The 22,464-nt window shown below is 36.4% G+C and overlaps 3 protein-coding genes and 1 long non-coding RNA gene across 6 annotated transcripts; 1 reads left to right on the top strand and 3 right to left on the bottom strand.

The window, feature by feature from the left end:
* The first annotated feature begins 1,456 nt into the window (after positions 1-1,456).
* LOC110772741 (uncharacterized) lies at positions 1,457-4,925 on the top strand. Its single transcript, XM_021977202.2, has 2 exons — positions 1,457-1,616; positions 3,074-4,925. The coding sequence occupies exon 2, from the start codon at positions 3,123-3,125 to the stop codon at positions 4,578-4,580; it is 1,458 nt and encodes a 485-aa protein (XP_021832894.2). The 5' UTR covers positions 1,457-1,616; positions 3,074-3,122; the 3' UTR covers positions 4,581-4,925.
* Positions 4,926-5,575: 650 nt separating this feature from the next.
* EDA30 (O-fucosyltransferase family protein) lies at positions 5,576-15,080 on the bottom strand. Of its 3 annotated transcripts, XR_015825698.1 has the most exons (12): positions 14,615-15,080; positions 14,266-14,520; positions 14,086-14,170; positions 13,593-13,663; positions 13,426-13,514; positions 13,074-13,317; positions 12,256-12,368; positions 10,117-10,207; positions 9,500-9,628; positions 7,700-8,253; positions 6,293-6,877; positions 5,576-5,881 (listed from the first exon to the last, which is right to left on the bottom strand). XR_015825698.1 is itself a non-coding variant. In XM_021945539.2 (11 exons), exons 2-11 carry the CDS (start codon positions 14,431-14,433, stop codon positions 6,433-6,435), a joined length of 1,989 nt encoding a protein of 662 aa, XP_021801231.1. In that variant the 5' UTR covers positions 14,434-14,520; positions 14,615-15,080; the 3' UTR covers positions 5,576-6,432. The 3 variants fall into 3 exon arrangements, 2 of the variants coding, with proteins under 2 accessions (XP_021801231.1, XP_021801232.1); XM_021945539.2 differs by having other exon boundaries at positions 5,576-6,877; XM_021945540.2 differs by having other exon boundaries at positions 5,576-6,877; positions 14,266-14,505.
* Positions 15,081-16,337: 1,257 nt separating this feature from the next.
* Positions 16,338-19,889, bottom strand: LOC110772742 (putative glycosyltransferase At5g03795). The gene is made up of 3 exons (XM_021977204.2): positions 19,431-19,889; positions 18,111-18,678; positions 16,338-17,050 (listed from the first exon to the last, which is right to left on the bottom strand). Exons 1-3 carry the CDS (start codon positions 19,774-19,776, stop codon positions 16,558-16,560), a joined length of 1,407 nt encoding a protein of 468 aa, XP_021832896.2. The 5' UTR covers positions 19,777-19,889; the 3' UTR covers positions 16,338-16,557.
* Positions 19,890-20,281: 392 nt separating this feature from the next.
* On the bottom strand, positions 20,282-21,660 carry LOC148292756 (uncharacterized). The gene is made up of 3 exons (XR_015825618.1): positions 21,327-21,660; positions 20,754-21,127; positions 20,282-20,657 (listed from the first exon to the last, which is right to left on the bottom strand). It is a non-coding gene; the product is annotated as an uncharacterized LOC148292756 (long non-coding RNA).
* Positions 21,661-22,464: the final 804 nt, after the last annotated feature.

The raw sequence follows: 22,464 nt of genomic DNA, 5'->3' as shown, positions 1-22,464 counted from the left end.
AATTTTGCCTAGACAACTATACAGTGTTAATTATTTCTTACTTGATGAAAGGAAAAATATAATTTTGCAAGTTGAAAAATTAAGTATAAAGGAAAAGAAATGATATAAAAGTGAAGTAAAAAGAAATAAAGTAGGGTAAGGGTAGAATAGGAAAGAAAAAATTGATGAAAAATCATTAAAAAGCAGAAGGGAGTGCAAGTGGAGAAAAGGGGAGTGGGAAAATCAGCTCCCTATATTTTAGTCATTGACCTTAGCTAGATTAGGTGAAATTGGGTTATTATCTACCATAATAATAAACTTCTTATTGAGTTTAAACCAAAACTCCCTTGATATTTCCCTCTTTTAAGGAATATTAGACCCAGAAGTTAAAAGTGTCGGATAAGCTACAAGGTAAAGATGGTGCAACAATCCTTGACTTTTGGTGCAGCTAATAGGCGGTGCATCAAGTGGTAGTTTCATGCAATGATGGCTTTGGTAAGAGTTGTCAGGAGGTAAAGTCTTCATATTGAAGGAAGCTTGTTGAAAACGCTTCTCCCTAGCTTGGTGCCCACTCAAGACTTGTATATAAATAGAAGTGTAGCTTGTTTTGTGTTGGTTGCATTCCATGAGAAAGTTAGAGAGTACGGAGAAATATGTGGGTGAGAGAGATAGAGTTCTTGGTAAACATTGTGAGTGGGTGTACAAAGGTTTCGGGTTTGGGTTATGTTGATTTAACTCAAGTGTATCTTATACTGTTAGTATTCTCATAGTGAAGTACTCTATTAGGGGATGTAGGCATGATTTTGCTGAACCTTGTCAATCTCTTGTGCACTATTTTTATTTTTTGTTTATATTATTCTATCCAAGTGTGGTTTATATTGTGGTGTGGTTAATTCTGAATGTCACGGTGAAAAAGCACAACACAAGTTATACAACGTGACCGTATTCCCATACTACACTATAACTACTCACAAGTAGGACCAATTTCATCATCATCTCCCCAATTTGGGGCAAAATTACGCGAGCAAAACCCACATTCAACATGTGGGCTCCAATTTGCCAGATAAGTCGCTGAATTTGACAAGTAATTGGCTCAAGTGTGTAAATTTATCAAAATATTCACGTCACATCATCAAAATTAATAGATTTTTGGATGAAGTTGAGAGTAGATGATAAAATGGTTGGTCAGGCAGGAGAGTAAAATGAATCACCTAATTTCAAGGGCACTACAGTAAATAATGAAATGAAACTTCCAATAATCCGCGTCAGAAGTGTTATATTTGTGAAGTCACAGCTGTCACAAGTGTTGGAGAAGAAAGAACCGACGTAGGAAGGGAGGGAGTTAAAGACACAACCATAAACCATGGATACGTACGCAAAGGTTAAGGTCCATCCGCGTAAAATTTCGGTCCTTGCCGTGTTGACGAATAAACTGACAGGTGGCTACCAGTGAAGTAATCAATGCCCAAACAGCCTTCATTCGTAATAGGCTATATATACACACCACTTTTCACATTCAGCTAACCTGCAAAACCACTCTCTCTCTCTCTCTCTCTCTCTCGCTCACTGTTACTTACAAACACAACACAGCAATCTGTATTGGGTTCTTCTTTTCCTTTGAGGAAACACAAATTAAGGTACGCACAGAATTGGAGTTATTGCCAATTTTTCTTGCAAATCACTCTAGGTCTAGCTGCTGCTACTTTGACTTTGGAATTGTGAATGAGAATTGAAGTTTTGTTGTTGTTGCTTTTACTTGATGTGAGGCAGAAGCTTTGCCTATATTTTTGTATTCATCTTGGTTTGTTTACTTACTGGTTTCACAATTTAAGCACACAATTAGATGGTTGAGCAAGTACAGATCCTTAATCCCTTACTATTCAAGTGCACTCTCTCTCTCTCTTGAATCTGTAAATGGCTTCTTTGTTCTTCTTCTTTCTTTTATCAGTTTAGTTTGATTTTATCAACCTATTTACTTACTTTGTGTAGTGGGAATGTAGAGAAAAAGTTATAAAATACTTTACGTATTCTGTACTCAAACCGTTGTTTAGAAAAAAAAATATATATATACCAGTGAAGGACCAAAAAGAGTTCCTTCATTCAAGTTTCAGGGGGTCAAAATGTGTTTTGTGTTGAAAATCAAAAATAAAAGTCAATTTGGAAGAAACCCCCTAATGTTTAAAGAATATAGGCTATAACAAAATCAACTGAAATTAATCTCTCCAAGCCATACATACGACTGTCATCGAATACGGCTTTCCACGGGATTCTAATGCTTTTGCTAAGATATTTTGTAGACTAGACAAGCCTCAAAATTCCTGTTTGTAGCAAACTTGGATAGAGTGATAGTTTCTCCTCAGAACCAATCATATCATAGTAGATGAAAGAATCCCCTTTTATCTGGGGAGAGCCTTACTTTTGCTTTCAGGAACTAGTGTGTGCAACAAAGCAGAATGTATGGTCTATAATCCAATCTTGCAGTCCTACCGAATTTCACATCTTTGAAATTTTTCATTGCTTGAGATCCATCCTCCATACCTTTTCAAGTTGTCAGTTTTGCACACCAAAATTGATAGTCAGTCTATAGTAATATTCTAGGAACTATATACTAAAAAGACAAGACATTTGATATAACTTTCTAGCAGTGATCAGTCAAAACTGCATATTTTGAAGCTTAAATATTTATTTTAATTAGTACATGTGTATAGCCTCTTTGTCTCGTTTTTGCTTGCCACAAAAGATATGCATAACTTTTTCCGACATCTAAGCTCTTTGGAAGACTCTTTGGGTCGATTTTTCATGAGGATTGAAGAAAGGAATATAAGTTTCATTAGCTTGCATTTTTATTGTAAAACATGTAGATGAAATATCTGTAATCTTCCAATTGTTTAAGCATTGGCTGTGATGTGCTGACTACCGAGCTCTAATAGTTAGACGTAAACAATTTATTCTTATTTAGGCAAACACAATGGCTTTTCTTGTTCTTGTTAATTATGCGATTTTATAATTCACCAAGTATTAGGATTTTCATATTCTACTGCATTTGTTCTCAGATTACTCGTCTTACATTTACATTTGTTTCGGGTAATCTCAGGTCCAGAGGAAACAGTTTAACGTTTACAATTTTAGGATATAATCTGGAGATGGAAGACAAAATTGAACATAGAGGGGAAGAAAGGGTTGAAAAGGAAGAATCCCATGTAGCGATCAAGACCAAGGATGCACAACCAGGTGACTTAAAGAAGGAGAAGGCTGAGGTGGAACTTGAATTAAAGACCAAGTCAGTGGTAAAAGAGAAGCCAAAACATAAAAAGGATGAGGAGAAACATATTGATAAAGATGAGGAGAAATCAAAGAAGAAGGAGAAAGACATAACCAAGAAGGAAAAGAAGAAAGAAAACAACAGTGGCAAAGAGAAGGACAAGGAAGAGAAAGAGAGCAACGGGGATAAAAAGAAGGATAAGGAAGAGAAGAAGAAGAAAAAGGAGAAGAACAAAGATATTATAGGCTTAGAAGATAAAGAAGATGATAGAGAGGGGGAAGAAAGAGATAAAAAGAAGAAAAATAAAAAAGAGAAGAAGGAAAAGGGTAAAGATTTAGACAAAGGGGAAGAAGAGATTGAAGGCAAGGATGATTATAAACACAAAGAGAAAGATATGGATGAAAAAGAGTTGAAGAAGGAAAAGAAGGATAAGGTCAAGGTGAAAGAAGATGAAGAGAAAAGGAAGGACACAGATAAAAAAGAGGAGGATGCGGATAATGTGGATGAGGAAAATGAAGGGAATAAGAAGAAGAAGAAAGAGAAGGAAGGGAAGGGACATGAGAATGATGATGATGAAACAGAGAAGAAAAATGATGAGGAAAAGGTCGATGACATTAAAAAAGAAGGGAAGAAGAAGAAAGATGTGGAGGACAAAAAGAAGAAACACAAGGGTGATGATGATGAGAAGGAGAAGAAAAAGGATGAGGAAAAAGACGATGACAACAAACAAAAAGGGAAGAAGCAGAAAGATGAGGAGGAGAAAAAAAAGAAACACAAGGGTGATGATGATGAGAAGGGGAAGAAAAAGGATGAGGAAAAAGACAATGACAGCAAAAAAGAAGGGAAGAAGAAGAAAGACAAAGATGATAAAAAGAAGAAACACAAGGGTGATGATGATGGCAACAAGAAGAAGAAGGACAAGAAAAAAGAAGAGAAAATAGACAAGAAGGAGAGTAAGGAGAAACACAATAATGTAGAGGATGAGGAAAAGACCAAGGTTGAAGTTACTTCTAGGGAGATTGAAATAGAGGAACATGTCAAGGAATCAGAGGGTGAAATGGAGGAACAGAGCCAGAAAGATGAAGTAAAGGAGGGTAAAGAGAAGAAAGACAAAGATGAAAAGGAGAAGGGCGAGAAGAAAAGAAAAGTTGATAAGAAGGACAAGTCCAAGGATGTTGGAAAGTTGAAACAGAAGCTAGAGAAGATTAATGGCAAAATAGAAGCCCTTCATGAAACAAAGTTAGACATCACGAGGCAGATAAAAGAAGCTGAAGGTGAAAGTCTCACTCTTGCTGAGAAGCCCACAGATGCGGCACTGGCGGCCACTGATGCAGCATAAAACCTCTGTGGTAGTGCATTTCAGCTCTCCACGGTCCATACTTTGCAATCTATGTTGTATTTATATGTTGTGTGAATAAAGGGTGTTAAAAGTAATGAATAAAACTAATCTGAAACAAAGTTAGACATCATGAGGCAGATAAAAGAAGCTGAAGGTGAAAGTCTCACTCTTGCTGAGAGGCAAACAGATGCGGCACTGGCAGCCACTGATGCAGCATAAAACCTCTGTGGTAGTGCATTTCAGCTCTCCATGGTCCATACTTTGCAATCTATGTTTTATTTATATGTTGTGTGAATACAGGGTGTTAATAGTAATGAATAAAACTAATCAGTTATGTTTTATTTACATGTGGAAGCTAATGTTTTGTATGAAACTAAGATTACAACAACCTCCCATTCTGGTGAGTGTTTGTTAGGGTACTGCAAATAATGGTAAGCTGTAGCAAGCAAGTTTGCATGAGTAACAATTAACAATGTGATGACATGTACTTGGTTTAAGTTACTGCGAGTTTTGGTTTGTTTGTAAACAATTATTTAGGACTCTCTTGGAGCTTTCTATATGAAATTAAAGTTGGATTTAATTGTGTTTCTTCTAAGGAATCATGCGGTTGCTCCGATTTGTATTTTTACCTTTTTACATGGAAGTGCTTCAACTTTGTGCTGTTAGAGATAACTAGCTCTAGTTGAAGATGTGCCCGAAATTTTGAGCTGTCAATATTCTTTCTTGGGTAAATAATTTCTTTCTTGGGTAAATAATTTTGCAAGTACCAAATATCAACATAGAAGCTCATCCGTAAATTTCCAAAGCTTGATCACTTCACTATGGAGATGCTGCATCACTATTCACTACAAAACAACATAAAGCTTCAAAGTAATTCATGCCCGTGAAAAAGGAGAAACAACCAAGATTCCGCCGAAATGCGGCATCCAACTTCAACCGCGTATAAACAAACCATTGTGACTTGCTGTCAAAGCAAAGCTCATTTTGACAGGAAATGAAACCAACAAAAGAATCAATTTCCAACAAAAATTTAACAAAAGATCCGCAGTAAATCATTCAGTGTACTTGTCATTTGTTCTCTATAAAAAATATAAAAAATAAAAAATATTACACAGGTGGCTTATCTAACATGTAGTCCTATGGTTGAAAAGCTTCAATATGGCTAAAAAGGTGTACAAACTCTGATCAGCTTACCCCAAGTTCATTGATCTTACCCGATCCTCATTTCGCAGTAAGCTACACCAATAACTCCTGTTGTTATAGTAAACCCAAGAATCGACCCAAAGAATATGTTTGAATACCTATATGATGTAGAACAGCCCGTAGATTTAGAGTAAATACTTGAGTATTAGAACAGAGAAGAAATAAGGGATCGAGGAGAAGAATTAGAGATCGAAGAGACGAAGGGAAAGGGAAGAAATCAGAGAGTTTAAAGTAAGGAAATTTATCATTAATCAAGTCTCCTTATAAGATTACAAACAACTCTATTTATAGAGACAAAACCCTTTTTAGTCTAGGAAAAGGAAAAGTAAACTTTAAGAAATAGGAAAGCAAATTAACTAACAAGAAATCCTTTCCTATGAAGGAATCTTTAAGAATTAGGAAAACTAATAATAGGAAAACTAATCCAAGTAGAATTAGGAACTAATAATAGGAAAACTAATCCAAGTAGAATTAGGAAAACTAATAATATGCATTCTGCATCACTATACCTCTCCAAATGGCAAAGTTGGAACCGGGAATCAAACCTTAGTATTACTCTACCTCCAAAACTTTTCCATTTCAGAAGAAAATTATGGAAACTGATGCCGCCTTACAGTAAAAAGAACTTGTATCATATGGAAATCCAATTTTAGTCATTCGGGTCCATTTCATCATCCTGATCAAAGACTAGACTAGTATTAGTTCTGTCACTGTCATTTGATTCTGGTTGCTCAACCAGAGTACTTCCGTACTCTGACAATTCATTGTCCTCCACTTTATCCTCTTCCCCAGCCGATTCTAAAGGAACTTCCTGACCATGCTGCATCCACTTGGGGCACTCTTCTTCGCCTCCATGCACACTTCGTCCGTCATTACCTTTTACCTGAACTGGAACCTCGGCAGAAGATATTCTACAAGAGCATTCGGGAAGTGGGTGTGAAATGAATACGCCTGGCTTCGACAAAAGGGATTGCCTTATTAGGCCTTCCTCACCTAAGCTTTTCTTAAGATGTTCCTGCACCGAGAGTGTCCAATTATGCTTGGGATGGTATACATTGTCCCTGGTCATGTTGAAAAGTTCTGCTACAACTTTCCTGTTCGAAAAGAGCACATACAAAGTCAAATAAGAATATTTATCACACAAAGTCGAATAATAAAATTCTTGTTTTTTCTATTACGTACAAACAAGAATTATTTGTTAAACAAGAGCTCTTCCTAGAAGTAAAATGCAGACAATTTTTAACCTTTTGCAACCAATAATCTTATGGAAATGGTTAAACATCAGCACAGGCTCTCTGAAAACTATTATTTTATTAAAGAGAATCAGCTAACTATTCAAGAAAGTAGAAAGTTAATATAGCACTTCAAAGCGGAAGCGAACACGTATATTTCAATATATTGCTTTAATGAGGTCGCATGTATTTCCCAGACCCACACCCCGACAAATATATGTCCATCTGTGTGTGCGTGAATATACACACAATTGAGCATGCAGATATGCCCCATGTAGTACATGATATTGCAAAGGAAAAAACATTTTGTGTTCACCTTATTATCCTTTTACAAAAAACAAAAAAATACAAAGAAGAGGTCCAAAATCATGTATGCAAACCAACAACTTTCAATAAATCCTCACAATTACCTATCAAAAAACTAAATAAAGAAGTAAATTCTTGAAATGTACGAATAGAAGTATACTATTAACCAATCACCATTAAACCATTCTTTCCCTTCTCCACCAACCCAAACCCACCCACCAGTGGCCTTTTAGGATTCAAATGAACTTGGGGCATTGTAGAATAAATTAAGCTAAATTAACCCAAAATCATTCATATGCCATTTGAAACATTGACTAAATCAATTTTAATGGGTCATTCAAACTTCATGAAATTACTTTCAAGTCCATCTAATCATACCTGTCTGGTCGATATGTTCTAGAAGAAGCAGTCTCATACAAACGGTGTCCCATAACCAAGCTTGAAAAATCCGGCCATCCACTGCCATCGTTATTAAAGCCAGGAAAGAATGTGTCTGCTTCCACGGAGACAATATAGTCAAGAGCATCCCAAATTAGTCTATGTGCTTGCATCCTTAGATCCACAGCTGAAAGGTCTGGTTCGGTGGCAGTCTCAGTAATCCAACCATACCAGCCTTCTTTTTCATGTTGATAGATAGGTCTACCAGGAGGTGGAGGAAGAGGCCGAGGCCTAGGACCAGCCTTCTTCCATTCTTCTTTAAGTTGTGCCTCACTTTTTGCTGGAGGAGGTTGAAAAGGATTTAGAGGAAGAGGCGTTTCAGGTCCAAGTATATCCAACAATTCTTTATTGCTGCACAAAGAAGTGCGATCCACTAAGTTGGGAAACATAGCACGCAAAGGGACCAGAACACGTTGACCCCCAAATGTTTCAGAACCAGCCAAATATACAATTGTTTTAGGAGGATACCCCATTGCACGAAGAAGAATTCCAACCTGTGAAAGTTCCAATAAGAATAAATGAGCTAATGCACCAGCAGAAACTTTACCTTCAAACTTGGTTCATACATATTTCAGAGGGAGCTTTTCTTTCTTTCCCTATTTTGTTCAGTTCCTAATAGTAATAAGTAAATACCTCCTCATACACCTAAAAGAATCATTCTTTATTCTTTACACATAAGTGACATCAAATGTAGATTTAGTCAAGTTAACTACATAGGCTGATTTATCAATTAATAAGTCCTCACATTGCACTTTATAAGTTATAAGATGATTCATTGATGCACCTTTAGCAAATAAAAGATCACATTATATAGCGCGTATACAAAATTGTAATATTTAAATATATCTATATCTATATATATATCAAATTTATTCTATGCTTCCTTGTAACGAGCTTGCTCACAGACGCATGGAGTTGGGCTTCTCTATTAATCAAGGCAAGAGATATAGGCTTGAGGTTGCTTTCACAATTATACAAAGGAGAATATACAAGGTTGTTTTCAAGTCGGCCGCGTTATTTATGAACACCCTTGTTTGTTTTCAGTACTATTTACAATGTAGAAAGAAGACAGTGCATTTCATTAGCAAACCCAAACTCTAGTTGTATTTCTTCCCCACATCTTTTTTTCTTTTTTTAAAAAAAAACAAATTCATTCTGTGAAGGTAATGACCCAATTAGGGCCAGCCAACTAGGTAATTTCGGAATCACAGTGACCAAAATCCACATTTTAAGTGGATATCTTTAAAAAGGATCATTTCTAATTCTTATTCATTGTCTATTCCATCATTTTCCCCTTCGAAAATAAAAATTTTCAAGTAAAAATATTAAAATCAGTTTTTTTTATTTTATAATAAGATAGGGTTCGATTAACTAGTGCTAAAGTCATTCCATCCTCTATTTTTGTTTTTTGGCCTGGATTCTCTACTTATCAAACATATAACGCAGAACTTTTTGGAAATACAAATTCACTCCAGATATTAGTATTTAAAATTAAGGGTGGAATTGATGAAAGAATGCTTGAGGTTCTGTTTTTGCTGAACTCCTGAAATCAATTCCGAATTAGGTGCCTAGAAACTTAAAATCACAATCAGCAAAGAAGTTCACTACTAATATGTAAGAATTCCTATGGCACTGTTAAAAAAATTTTAAAAATCAGAAAAAACCAGGGGAAGGAAACACCAGTACACTACAGTGCTTACATAAACATACACTGGATATGAAAGTTGGAACTGAGCTTACCTCTTCAGGCATCAGAGGGCATGAACCATTTTCTCTACGCAAGTGTGAGTCTATGCTTAGTTCCTCATGAACAATGCCCCGTTTAATCATTTGTGCCCTTCGATATTGTATGAGTTCAGTGTGAACATCCTACACAAATTTACCAAGTTAACATGATAACTTTGATAACCATGAAAGTGAATGAATAAGCTGTCTAGATTTCGGAATTATTTTAAGGTGGATCCACTTTTACCCGCAGGAAGGGGTAGAGGGCTCTGAAACAGAATTCATATTGGAATTAAATCTAACCATGGAACAAAATACAACAATTTGTTTACCACTAACTTCGACTTCAGAGGCAGAAATATGGAAAGTTTTATACCCGACAGCTTAAGCTGGTAGGACGTGGGGCAATAATTATGTTTAAGTTGGAACACCCCCTCACATGTGGGCCTCTTTCAATCACTAAAGGCCAACATGTGGAAAAGGTCACAATTGCAGGGATTTGAACTCCTGCTCTGATACCATGATAAAGTTTAGTTACCAGTATTCCCGAAATATTAAGCTATTAGCATGTGGATCAACAATTTTTTTATTTTCCCACAAATATAAAAGATAGACAGGCTTAAACATCGTACCTGAAAAAGTTCAGCACAACCATGATATGCCAAGGTTTCTCTCAATAAACCAGGATGAAATGCTAGAAAAGGTTGGCCCCATGCACGTAACCTATGGAAATAAAGTATAAAACCAAAATTGATCAACTGAAGGCAAATAGTTCTTAGAGCAATTCTAGTCTAAGTACTACCCGAAGGATATAACCACACTACCAGATATTTAGTTTTACCAATGCTTTTTGCTTGTTTTTGGAGTCAGTATGTAATAATTACTAGAAAGTTCAGGAGATGAGCTGTAAAATTATGCCATGCAAATATCGTTATTGGTCAAGCTGCGTTATTAGAACCTTGTGTGTGGTCTTTGGTAGTTTTGATGTAGAAGAGCAAGGGAAGGATTAGATGAATTCGTTCAGGTGAAAAGTATGAGTGGCAGATGGTAGAAAGTTTAGAAATAACCAAAACATAAGAATCACTAGAGTAGAAGTTAGGAATATATGTACTAGTTTAGAACAAGGAAGGCAGACTTATATGCTCTATATGAGGTTTGACCATGAGAACTAATCTCCAGAGAGCATACATGCTTTCTAGAAAATTTCGTTATATCTTCAATATTGAAAATGGGCCTAAGTCTCATATCTTATGGTAGCTCCAAAATATGTGTTAGCAGTAGTCATTCTTGAGTTTATAAGGATCTGTATGCCTTGTTCGAAGTGTCTTGAACATACTCTCAGGATAGTGTTCCAACTGAATTCATACCATCAAACGAATTCAACTTATACTCAATTTTCTAGCTCCCATTTTCACGATGTCTGACCCGAAGGACATCGTATGATGAGGCAACTATACAATATTCGAAAGCATCTAGAGATCATGATGATGTAGAGAACATCTCCCATGATCAGATCGTTTCTACCAGGAATGGAGGATAGAAAGAGTTCTTAGTCAAATGGAGACAGCGACCACCTTAAGCTTGTACTTGGAACGCATAATCAGAGAAGCAACAGCTTAATTCGGATTTCTATGAGGAACACCAAAGTCTTGACTCGCCAGATCCAAATTTTGTTGAGCCAGGGGGAACCCCTTTGAAAGTGTATAAGCAAACAAAGAAGAAACTTATTCCTCAGCCCAGTACTGTAAATTGGTGGGATCAAGTTGCAGCAGGCCCTAGTATGGCACATAATAATTTTGCTGATTTTTTTTCAGTAAAAACATAATGTTGAAGAGTCACAAGAAGTCTAGAGGTCCAGATTTTTAAATTAAGTCTAAGAGTCTTGTGTACCAGGAAATTTAATTATGTTCATGCTTGTGAATCCTAGAAGTCATTGGGAGACTAAAATAAGAGGTTCAAATAAAACTTATGACTTCAAGTAATGTGTGGCAGAATAAAGTCATGGTTACACATCCATATAAAGCATGTAAGTCTGTGGTTTGTTGAATAGTATTTACCGAAAAATCTACTTCTTGTGACTAATTCACAAATCTAGAGAGGCTACAAGGCCTTGTTTCACAAATAAGAGTGATTCTAGCTCCTAGAGCGATTCAAGTAGTTTTGAACTTGTTCGTCTAACTTTCTCCTTTATTTTATGATTATTTCTACATTTTCCAGCATCTGCCACTCTTGTTCACTTAAACATATTCCTTTTCTGAAGTCTTTTAGTCCCAAAAGGAAATACTATACTAATTTGGAACCACGAGTGCCAGGAGCCTACAACACTTCTGCCAAAACTTTGAAGGATTATCGTAGAAAGTCTGAATATTTTATATAAAACAAAAGGATTTTAACAAAATTATTATAGAAAATTTCAGGCGGCCTTTGAAGATCTTTAAGACGATGATGCGTTCACTTCGCCTGTCTAGAAAACCCAGGCATAACCACCAAGGATTATACTTTCAATTTTCATATTTCGCGCATATTTATATCTTATTTGCCAGAAAGCCAGACCTAACATGTACTGGTTCAATTCCCTAATCCCATAACCTTATCCCTCCAGTCTAGCCGTTACTATGCCTAATTCCAACCCACCCATAACCTTCAAATAAGAAATTCATTTTATTGTCTAAGAGCACTCTGTACTAATCAAGTTCCCTAAACAACTATATCGCTCAATCGATTCAAATCTTAGCCAAAAAATAAATAAAATTGGGTTGGTAGATTCATACCTCTCCACCATCCGGTGACCAAGAATTTGAATTTCTGGCCTGAATTGAAGTGCATGGAAAGCAACCCTGCATCTAAGCCTTTGAAGCTCGGCCATGCCTGGTGGAAGTATTGACTGAAAAGAGGATTTTATTATTTCAAGAATACTTAAAACTCAATTGTCAAGCATGCAAGCTGAGAATGCAGAAATCGCTAAAGCAATAAAGAAAGGAAAAGACACTGGCTACTGACAACCATATCGATGATCATGAGAGAAAAGAATGGTCTCTCTGGACCAATAGCAAAGCGGAAGAGAAATTTCAATCAGGCCAACAGAGGGTAAAAATGATAGATCATGCCCATATGTATCAACTAATGGAGCTAAGATCCTCACGATGGCACCTTTTCATGTCAATTTTTTTATATACTACAGAACACATATTTTAAATGCACCTAGGGTAATACAGAGAATAATCATGTTATTATTGATTATAAACAGTGTAATCATCCAAGGGGCATCGAAAGTCTAATAAAATAGTGCTAACTAAGCTCCTGAGGCAATTCAAAAATAAATAAACTAAAACTCCTAAGGCCTTCCTGTTCTGTTACTCACCTCATCTTAAAGTAGTGTAGTGGAACATCAACATCAGATCTAGTGTAGTTATAGTAACTGATTTTTTTGTAATTTCTTTTTCTTCACAAAAAATATTCATAGTTGACAGCTCTAGGGCGCAAAAGAATACGTGGTTATCAACGTCAATAGAACATGTATGCTTCCTCAAGAAGATGACTTTTTTTCAATAGCTAAGTATATTATTAATAATAGGAGAACAATGACTACCTGCAGACATCCACCATCAGCAATAACCAAGCCAATAACCTTGGCTTTCTTTAACTTTGGTAGGACTTCTTTCATATAAAAATTGGGAGAAGCTGAATTCTTGGGTCTAAAAGAAGGGTATTCATTCCTTTTCCTTGCTGCCTTCAAATTGTCTGGCAGGCTCTTCACAATGATTATGTCATTTTTAAGAGATGCCATAAACTGCTCCTCGTCGTAGAGATATGTAAAACTCTTGAAACGATGGCTGACAAAGTTAGAGAAAAAAAATGGTAAGAAGGAATGAACTATATGATCTACTATTACAGAAAATTGGCATTTGAAAAAAATCACTAAGCAAGCTAGAATAAAGAACCTGATGCCTTTTGAGCGAGTACTTTCTTGAATGTCTGGAATGACAAGAGTAGCATTTAGAAGCCTGGATATGGTGACCAGATCACAGATCTAGAAAATTAACAAAGATTTATGAACACCATATACAAACTATCATGGAATGACTTTCACATAGTTGACAAATCGTACCGTAGATCTTATCTTTGAAAATCCACCAAATATTTTTGCATAAATGAAGCCATTGCTCTGTTCATTTGGAACTGTAAAGAAAATAAAAGTAATCAATCAGCTTAAAAATTAACGGTTGAAGCTCACCAAACCCTCCAGTGACAAGCAAGAACAAAGAAATATGGAATTCAATTAAAAGTCAGAATACCAAGGATATCGGTTTGTTGATAAGGATTAACTATTGCAGTTCTCAAGATCTGGGACAGGTGACAGAAGCATCGTGACTACAAAATGTGTGGGTCATGGATGCAACGTAACCGATTTGTCAATTTACCATTGTAAGTGTCTCATGGACACCTCCTGCTTAAATACCAAAATTGGTCGCAAAAACAAGTCATCTAGGTCCTATCTCCTAACTGTCAAATTCTTAAACTATTCCATGCAAGATTATGATAACCCAGCAACGAAATAAACGAGAAACACACAAATGGAAGAATAAGAGCAAAATCATCACCAGGATAGTTGCTCCTGGGGTTGGCATAAGGCTGCAAAGACTGCAAGGGCTTTACAGGTTCCCATAGCTTCTTATTAGGAATACTCTGCCAGATTGTAACAAAGAAAACAAACCCATCATTAAACAACCCAAAACATACACTCAAAACACACACACGCACACAAATTAATCAAATCCCACCTGTCTCCCAGATAGGGTATCGAAATCGTTATGGAATGCAGTCAATGCACTATACTGGACTAAATCGACAGTGGAATACTTTGCTATGGAGAGGTGCCGAAGCAATGATGCAAAAGATAAAACGAGGACAAACAGAGCAACCCATTTTATCTTAGATTTGAATGCCATCTTGGCTCATCAAGCACAGAATTCGACTTCCCCAATAACATCACATTCCAAATCCAATTTCAAGTAGAATTCCTACTCAAGATCAACCTCCATGTAAGAAAAGACAATAACAAAATCAAAATTAGTTAACCAAGAAAGCTAAGAGGATAAATTAATAAAGAAATGCCCACGTAATGCTCACTTTGGTAGCTGGGAATCTTTCATATCCTTCTTTAATTCCAAACAAATGCCAATTCCGAATCAACTGATCTGGGCTATTATACCAGATATCCAAAATTAAAATAAATAAAATAATGATAATTCAAGTCAACGAACCTTGGAAGCAGGGACTATTAACTGATTAAAATCCAAATAAAAAATCGATCATTAAAATATTTTCTGAGGAAACAAACAGAGAGCAGATGGAGGAAGATCAAATCTGGTGTCTAGAGTAAGTTTTTATGAAAGATATGGGTTTTAGTGTATTGGAAAGAAGGAATTTCTCAGGAAAGATGGGATTTTTCCGGTAAAATGGAAGGAACGGAAAGAGGATAGAGAGAGTATGGCAGTGGCACCTTGTCCTTGAATCTGGAGGGAAGGTAAAATCTGTATGCTGTGGAATTTTCTCTCTTTTCTTTTGTGGTGAAGTGTACTCGGATTGTTTTGGTCATTATAGTTTGTTGGTTTTACTATTCAAAAAAGGCGAAAATTTTTTTTGATGAAAAAAAGGCGAAAATTTAAGCTTGTAGGTTTTACTACAATGACTTTTTACTATTCAAAAAAGGCGAAAATTTAGTTTTGGTCATTATAGTTTGTTGGTTTTACCACTTTGGTCCACATAGTTTCAATTTTGTTAAATTTATCCTTGTAGTTTCAATTCTGAGCAATTTAAGGACATGTTTCATTTTTTGTCAAATTCGTCCAAATTCCGGTGTTTTGACCAATTGCCCCTCACGTGGAGGGATATTTCAATTCACTCAAGCCATCTAAATGTAAAACACAAGCTTGAGCTCTTCTTATTCACTACAAGCACGACAAAGTTTTTAAATTTTTTGCATCTCTTGGTTAAAATTTGAGGGAATTGAGAGGAACTTGGATAGGTTCATAAATATATTCATTTATATGCTCTCTCTTTTTAGGATAATTTGTTGTAAAAAATGATTTTTGCTTTATTTTCTTCATTTCAACTTCTGGAGCACTTAACTGGGTTTCAATAAACGTAGGACTTTTTGGTGGAATTTGTGTGCAAAGCCAGTTGGAAAGCGTAGCTAAGACCTTTAAGATATGGTGTAATTTTTCTAGAATTTTTGGAGGAGCCAATTAGAGCAATTTTTCAAGTCAAGTCAACTTAAGGTGAAATCCGGGTTCAGAGATGAGGATAACAATACCATCCTTGGCCTGTCACCGATAGGGGACTTTTAAAATTTAGGGATCCAGTTGCCCCCGATTTTGCCTGAAATATCCTCCCATTAGGGTCGGAGACCCAATCCATCGGGGATTTTTGCCATCCGTAAACCTTATGTGGCTATTAGTGGAGATAAACCTTATGCGCTTGGTGTTGCTGATGTGTTTCTATGTATCTAAATTAATCCTGATGTACATTATAACACAACACTTGCCTCTCTAGTGGTGAGGTGTTATAATTCAATGTCGGAGGTCAGGGATTCCACCGATTTGCTTGGTTCACGGTTTGAAGTACTCAGCCCTAGTTAAGGCTTTGAGTTAATAAAACGTGTGCCATTGAATTAATCGAACAGCTCTTGTGAAGTAGTTGCTCACAGTCCCTCGTTTTATGTTCCATAGGCAAGCGGGACAGCGAAAGCTTCTGACAAGAGCCTTTTAAGTTCCTTCTTAGAAGATTGTCATTTTCTTCTGTTCAAAGTAGGATAGAAAAGAGGAAGGAAGAAATTTTAAGCTAGAGGCAATTATAAAAAATTCTCTATAGCTTTTCTTATTTATTGGAAGTGAATTACAAATCAAAAATGGCCTCAGAAAATTACAAATCAGAACAGAGCCAGATTTTGAGGTTTAAGCTTGTAGGCTACGTTTACTATAAAAGAATATAACTATAAAAGAAATATATACATGAAGAAATCCAATTGAAATGGACAGAATCATGTAAAATGATTTGTTGATTTAGAATTTTCAAAAATTACTTGAGGTAACTGTCGAAAAACTTCGTCGTAGCCACAGCTCGTACATAACCGTGTAAAAAGCATCATAATCAATAGGAGAAAGATGCCATTGGAAATGTTTGCGCACCTTCAACACATTGCTTTGTAACCACGTATATTCCTCAGAGCTGATCCCTTTAAGGATTTTCTTAAGCAAAGGGATATCTAGAGTGGCAACAATCACTGAGAAGCTCTTCCAGTTCAGTATGTCTGCGAATGGTAAATCATAGTAGTTGGCAATTATCACCGGGACACAACCATAATATAATGAATCTGCAATACGAGCTGTATTCACTTCAAAGCCTTTAACATGGAGGCAGAACTTGCTACCAAGCAGCTCATCTGCATAAGGTGTGGTAAGCCGACCAAAGTGTGCAAAAATCTCGGCGTCATTTCTCCACACTTGAAGAAGCTTTTCCCGTACTGGGGAGTTAATTCCTCCAGCAAAGAACGCAAGTTTTGTTCTGCATGTTTGTTTTTGTTTTTTTTCAATCAAAGGGAGAAAAATGAGTTCCAGTTCATGTAGAGATCAAAGCAACATATTTCCAAAACATGCTTATAGTTACAAATGCGCTTTTCATTAAATGTTAAATTGCATTCTATCAAACACTTACTTTTGGAGGCAAAAGGAAAAGATGAGCACACTTTCAAATTTTCACCCAGAGAAGTTCAATGATACAGCAATTCTGTTCGCTCAAAGTCTTTTCTTCCTATGTCCTAATTTTACACTGCTATATCCCGGTTAACATGATTCACTATCAGCTATGGGGAACCATAAATGTTCACAAGTGTATGATCTAGGAATTTAACATTATGCAAAGCCACAAAGGTATACTCAAATGCCTAGCACATGTAAACATCAGTTTCCAAGAAAAAGAAGAGAACATTAACATTGTTGTTTTACAAACCTGGCCTCTATTAGAAATTTATTTTCTTAGACACAATAAATGATATAATTGAACCAAAATACTCTGACTTCCTCTGCATCACCTCATCATCATCATGCAGGCCCAAAACCCAAAGGCTGAAGAAACGATGAAAGAGGGGTACAGGCGCAATCGGAATAGTGCACATAGTTGAACATACGTATATTTAACCTTGTGGTTCATACCAACTATCTATCATATTCCTTGGGGGAAGTACCAACTATCTTCAATGAGCTATAATTCAGCAGCATATTTTGAAAAGGAAACAGCCCAGCTGATAGAAACTACCAAAATAAATTTATAAAGAGAACATTGCATTTATTACTGCAAGATGAGTGCAACCCACCAATCTGAGAGAACTGCTACCCACACATCAGTAGATATCAAGGAGGCTCAAAAGGATGCAAGGAAAAACTCACTTTTGATGAAGGTCTTGACTGATCATATTAAAATGAAACACTAAAAAGCAATATTAAGAAAAGAAGAAAAAAGAATCACCTTTTTCATGCTTGCTTCTCCAAAATCTAATATTAACTATGGAAAATATAAGACCATGCTTTAACAAAAGAGAAATAGCAATTGACGAAAGTATATCCACCTATTTGATGAAAGAAGGTCATGTGGCTCTTCTTTTCTCGGCCATATTTGCGGCAGACATGCATCCTTGTGTGGTATGTAACCAGGAAGGAAGTAGCTTGAAGAGCACACAACTTGAATGGCATTAAATTTCACTTCACTTGCTTTTTCCATGGCTGACCGCCCAATAGAATGACAAGCAACATAAAAGTGATCTGCTCCACCTGTCCGGTTCCAATATTGGTACTTCTGACTAACATTGAATATGTAATCTCTTATAAAATCTTGGATACCTCCCACACCAACTCTAGGGTCATGTCGCAACCTTGCAATTGAGAAAGGCAGAAAGAAAAGATCTGCCTTGGTTGGATCATTTGTGATGAAACGACTTTTCATAAGGACCTTCTTGAAGTAACTTTCACTTGCATAATTACCCCCAGGTTCAGAATCCACAGGCAAAAGTGCATTTGCAAAGGAATCATCTTTCCTGTGAGGATAAACATATATCTTAAAGCTCCTTTTCATTTCTTTATAGTCTTCCAGAAAGATATGTCTATCATGGAACACCTCGTTGTTATTGACATGATTTCCTGAACCATAAAAACGAACAGTTTCCAGATACTGAAATTAAAAACATGACAGTTAACAGAAACTTTCTCTAACCTGCCACTCACCCACCCATGCCAAAAGTTGTTTTTGTTAACATATTCAGGTGAACACCTTTGAGAAGTCCCACATCCAACAATCAATAGCTAGGAAAAACATCTTTTAATTGGACATCTTCACATGGACCCGCTAAAATCTTTCCAACCTCCTAATTAGATTCAACTTACGATATGTAATCCGAGAACCATGAAATGCATTAGTAGATTGTGCTGTAACCACTGAGCAGACTGCATGTATTTAAAATTTTAGTGGAAAGAAGCAATGTATCAATTCAATGATAAGGGTACTTAGTTGTGTAACTGTACAAGGCCTTATGCAATAGAAGTAGGACAAGTACATGATCCTGTGTCCTGGTTAGATGAAAGACAAAACTATCGACTCCAGGATTTTCTTAAAGCATGTCATTTTCTGCTGATCATTCTTTGGCGCTGTTCATTCTATATTCAATTGGTAAATTCTTCAAGCCTATAATTTTTTCATATTAAAGTTTCTTTGCCCAAATCACAAGCTTATAATTACCGTTACAATGCCAATTGCCAAATTAGAAAATGAAAATTTTCTTGGTTTTGTCCAAAAGTGAAGTCTGCATATGAATATAACGATAACCCATCAAACATATCAAAACAATTAGCATAATTAGCCAAGTCCCAGAAGCAAAGATTCAAGATTGACATACCATCTGAGCCCAGTTGAGGTCCTAGTGAGCGTTGACTCTCAATTCTCTGACCACCACCATCCTCTGTCAAAGGAGCTTCAATTGCAAAGGGTGTGGAGGAAGTTTTGTGATGTAGAATTGTGAAAGAAAAGGCAGATGAAGAAGAAGAAGAAGAATTGATTTGAAGTGGGGTTTTTGAGTTGGGGTGATGATGAGCGAAGAGATTGGAGGTTGTGGAAATGTAAAAGAGAATGAGGAGAGAGGTTACGAGAGCTAAGCTTGTCGGTATGAAGAAAAAATGTCTAAATGAGCGGCCTGGAACACGCCGCTGGGACAAATAGTACAACACCAGTGAAGAATACGCCATTGGAGGAGAGATGGACTCGAGGTCTCAAACAGTCCCAGACGGACGGACACATAGAGATGAATGAGAGAGAGTGGGTGAGAAAAAGACCTGTTTCATTTCATGTTTTCATTTCCATTTTCTTTGAAATAAAATATTAAATTGGTAAAGAAACATTAAAAAAAATCCTATTCCTATTTAGAAAATTTGGGTTAAATACTAGTTTGGGATTTTCATTTGCCAAAACAGTAGTTGACTTTTTGAACCAAAAAAAAAAAAACCCAGTAGTTGACTTCTTCTGGATAAGTTTATATTTTTTTCACATGGGATACTTGAGTTTAACTTCATTTTACGTTTTTTTTCAGTTGGTGTCAAAGTTATGAACGATAAGGGAAACATGTATCACAAGAGCTTAAACTCAGGACCACTTAAGAGCACACCAAAAACTTGGGCCAATTTAATGAACACCCCATTAGTGAGTTTAACTTACTTTAAAAAATATTAAGAAAACCGCATATATGTACCACAATGTTACAAAAAAATTTCATAATAATTCATATAATATATATACATCACATGCCCTTGCCTTGGTTATTATTGTCACATGCATATGTACAGTGACTTGTCATTGAATATTCTGAATGAAAATATCATCAATTGCCACATATCTCTACTTTTACTACAAAATGCTGCATTTCTATTCTATTCTTAGAATTGAAACAGAAACAAATTGGAATTTCTGAATTCTCTACAACGTCTGGGTGATCAAAGATTGACAAACATGCACAACTAGAACTGATAGTACGTGTTCAGTACTCTAGTAAAAGGGGCACTAGAAAATCAAAATACTAAGAGTCTCAAAAAACCAGCTCCCATGAGTTTGATCTCTCCTTTGTTGATGCTCTCTGTGCAGCACAAACATTATTAGCATGAGTGGACAGAAAACGAAAGGTACAGAAGCATAATTACTGGTATGAATCAGAACATATATATCTTATTACCTGCATAGGAAGGTACAACTTAATCTCCTCCTGGTAAAAATCAAACTGTATTTGACTGCAGCCCTCATCATCCATCCTCAGCCGCAAGCGTGTTGCAGATAAACAAATAAACAAGTAACCCTAGTATCCTCCCTTGGTACATGATTTTCCCCATAAATAGGTACATGTCCAGCAAATGCTGATCACAAATTGTTAATAATGTCAAAGATGCAGCTGGAGAAACTCGGTGCAAGTAAGTCATCATGAAATATGCCAATTTTACACCAAATGGACCTTTAAAAGGCAACCAAAAAGCTTAGAATTGCTACTGAAATAGATATATCTTTGAGAAGCATAATTAAGAAGCAGCCATCATTTTCTTACCAGAACATTCCCTGAAATACCAAACGGGAAAGAATTAATACAAAGAGAACAAGAAAAATGACCACAAGGCAATTGATGAACAGATATAAACATTGGCAAGGCAAACTTAACGTCGCCTGACATCCTTGTCATCCAGAATTTGAATCTCAAATGTGAAATATTGCTTCATAATATTCTTTACAATCATAACCAGGAATGGCAGTTATATACCAAGTGTAGCTGATGGCTCTATCGTGCTGGACTTAAAGTCGAGACTCCAAGTCCAAGTCGGATTGGGAACTAAAGACCAAGCCGGGTTAGAAACCAAAGTCCAGGTCGCCAAACTCCAAGTCAGGTTGAGGCAAGGCAAGAGCTCTCGGAGTCACAATATTCCACCAGATGTCATACCAAACATCCACAAGTCCAGGCTTAACCCATGATGTTAGGATTGGAAGTTTCAACAGATGTCTCCTTGCAACTAGCAGAGTCCAAAGACGGAAGGATTAGTCACCAAAGACTTATTGCATCTCAAATCAAGAGAAGAGTTTCACAATTCCAATGCCATTTCATTGACCAACCATATGGGTTGGTGGTAGTTGGGAAGTTCTCATTAAATGCCTAAAGCTTTGAAAGACATTAATCTTGGAAGGATTTTCAATGAAAGCCAGTTGAGGCCTTTTAATGGTCAAATCCATGAACTGAAGAAAGCTCTATAGATAGTTGCTCAGAAGAAGAGAAAAGGACCTCTGACTCAACACACAAAACCTATCTTTTTATCTTGCCCCTTTCAATTCCTAGTCTAGGATTTTATCTTTCAAGCACTTTAGATTATCCAAGTTCTTCATTTTCCTAGTGTAAGTTTACTTCCTTGCAATTTAATTTCAGTTGTCTTTAAATTCAAGTTTAATTCACGTCTTTAGCTTTAATCTATTTTATCACATTTACATTTCTGTCATTTCATTTCTTACATTTACATTCATTGCACTTATCACCAAAATTCTAAAAATAGTCATACAAAGCTCAATCATCCATGACCCCGAGAAAGTGAAAAAACCTAAGCCAAGAGGAGATTCATTACTTAGCCGATTAATCGTTTGATTAGAACTCATAAGTGCAAACACACTCACATAATCTTTCCATCTTTCCATCCAAGCCATCAAGTGGCTTGGTGGTGGTGACACGCCTACGCATCTCAAGAGAAGGACCAAAAAATCCTTTCATCGGCCAACTTAGCCAAAAAGAGGGAATGTTGGCTTGCCTTGCGTGGGGAACCAACCAGATTGGTGTGGGGGACAAGTTGGCGTGCCATAACAGAAGGTAATTTACCATAGATTTCCGAGTTTCTTGGATTACAAGTGCCCTCAGCATT

The sequence above is a fragment of the Prunus avium genome, chromosome 7, assembly GCF_965620075.1.
Source record: "Prunus avium chromosome 7, drPruAviu1.hap1.1, whole genome shotgun sequence".
In the NCBI taxonomy this organism is placed as follows: Eukaryota; Viridiplantae; Streptophyta; class Magnoliopsida; order Rosales; family Rosaceae; genus Prunus; species Prunus avium.
The sequence above is the reverse complement of the archived record's forward strand: the minus strand, read 5'-3'. Positions and strand labels throughout refer to the sequence as shown.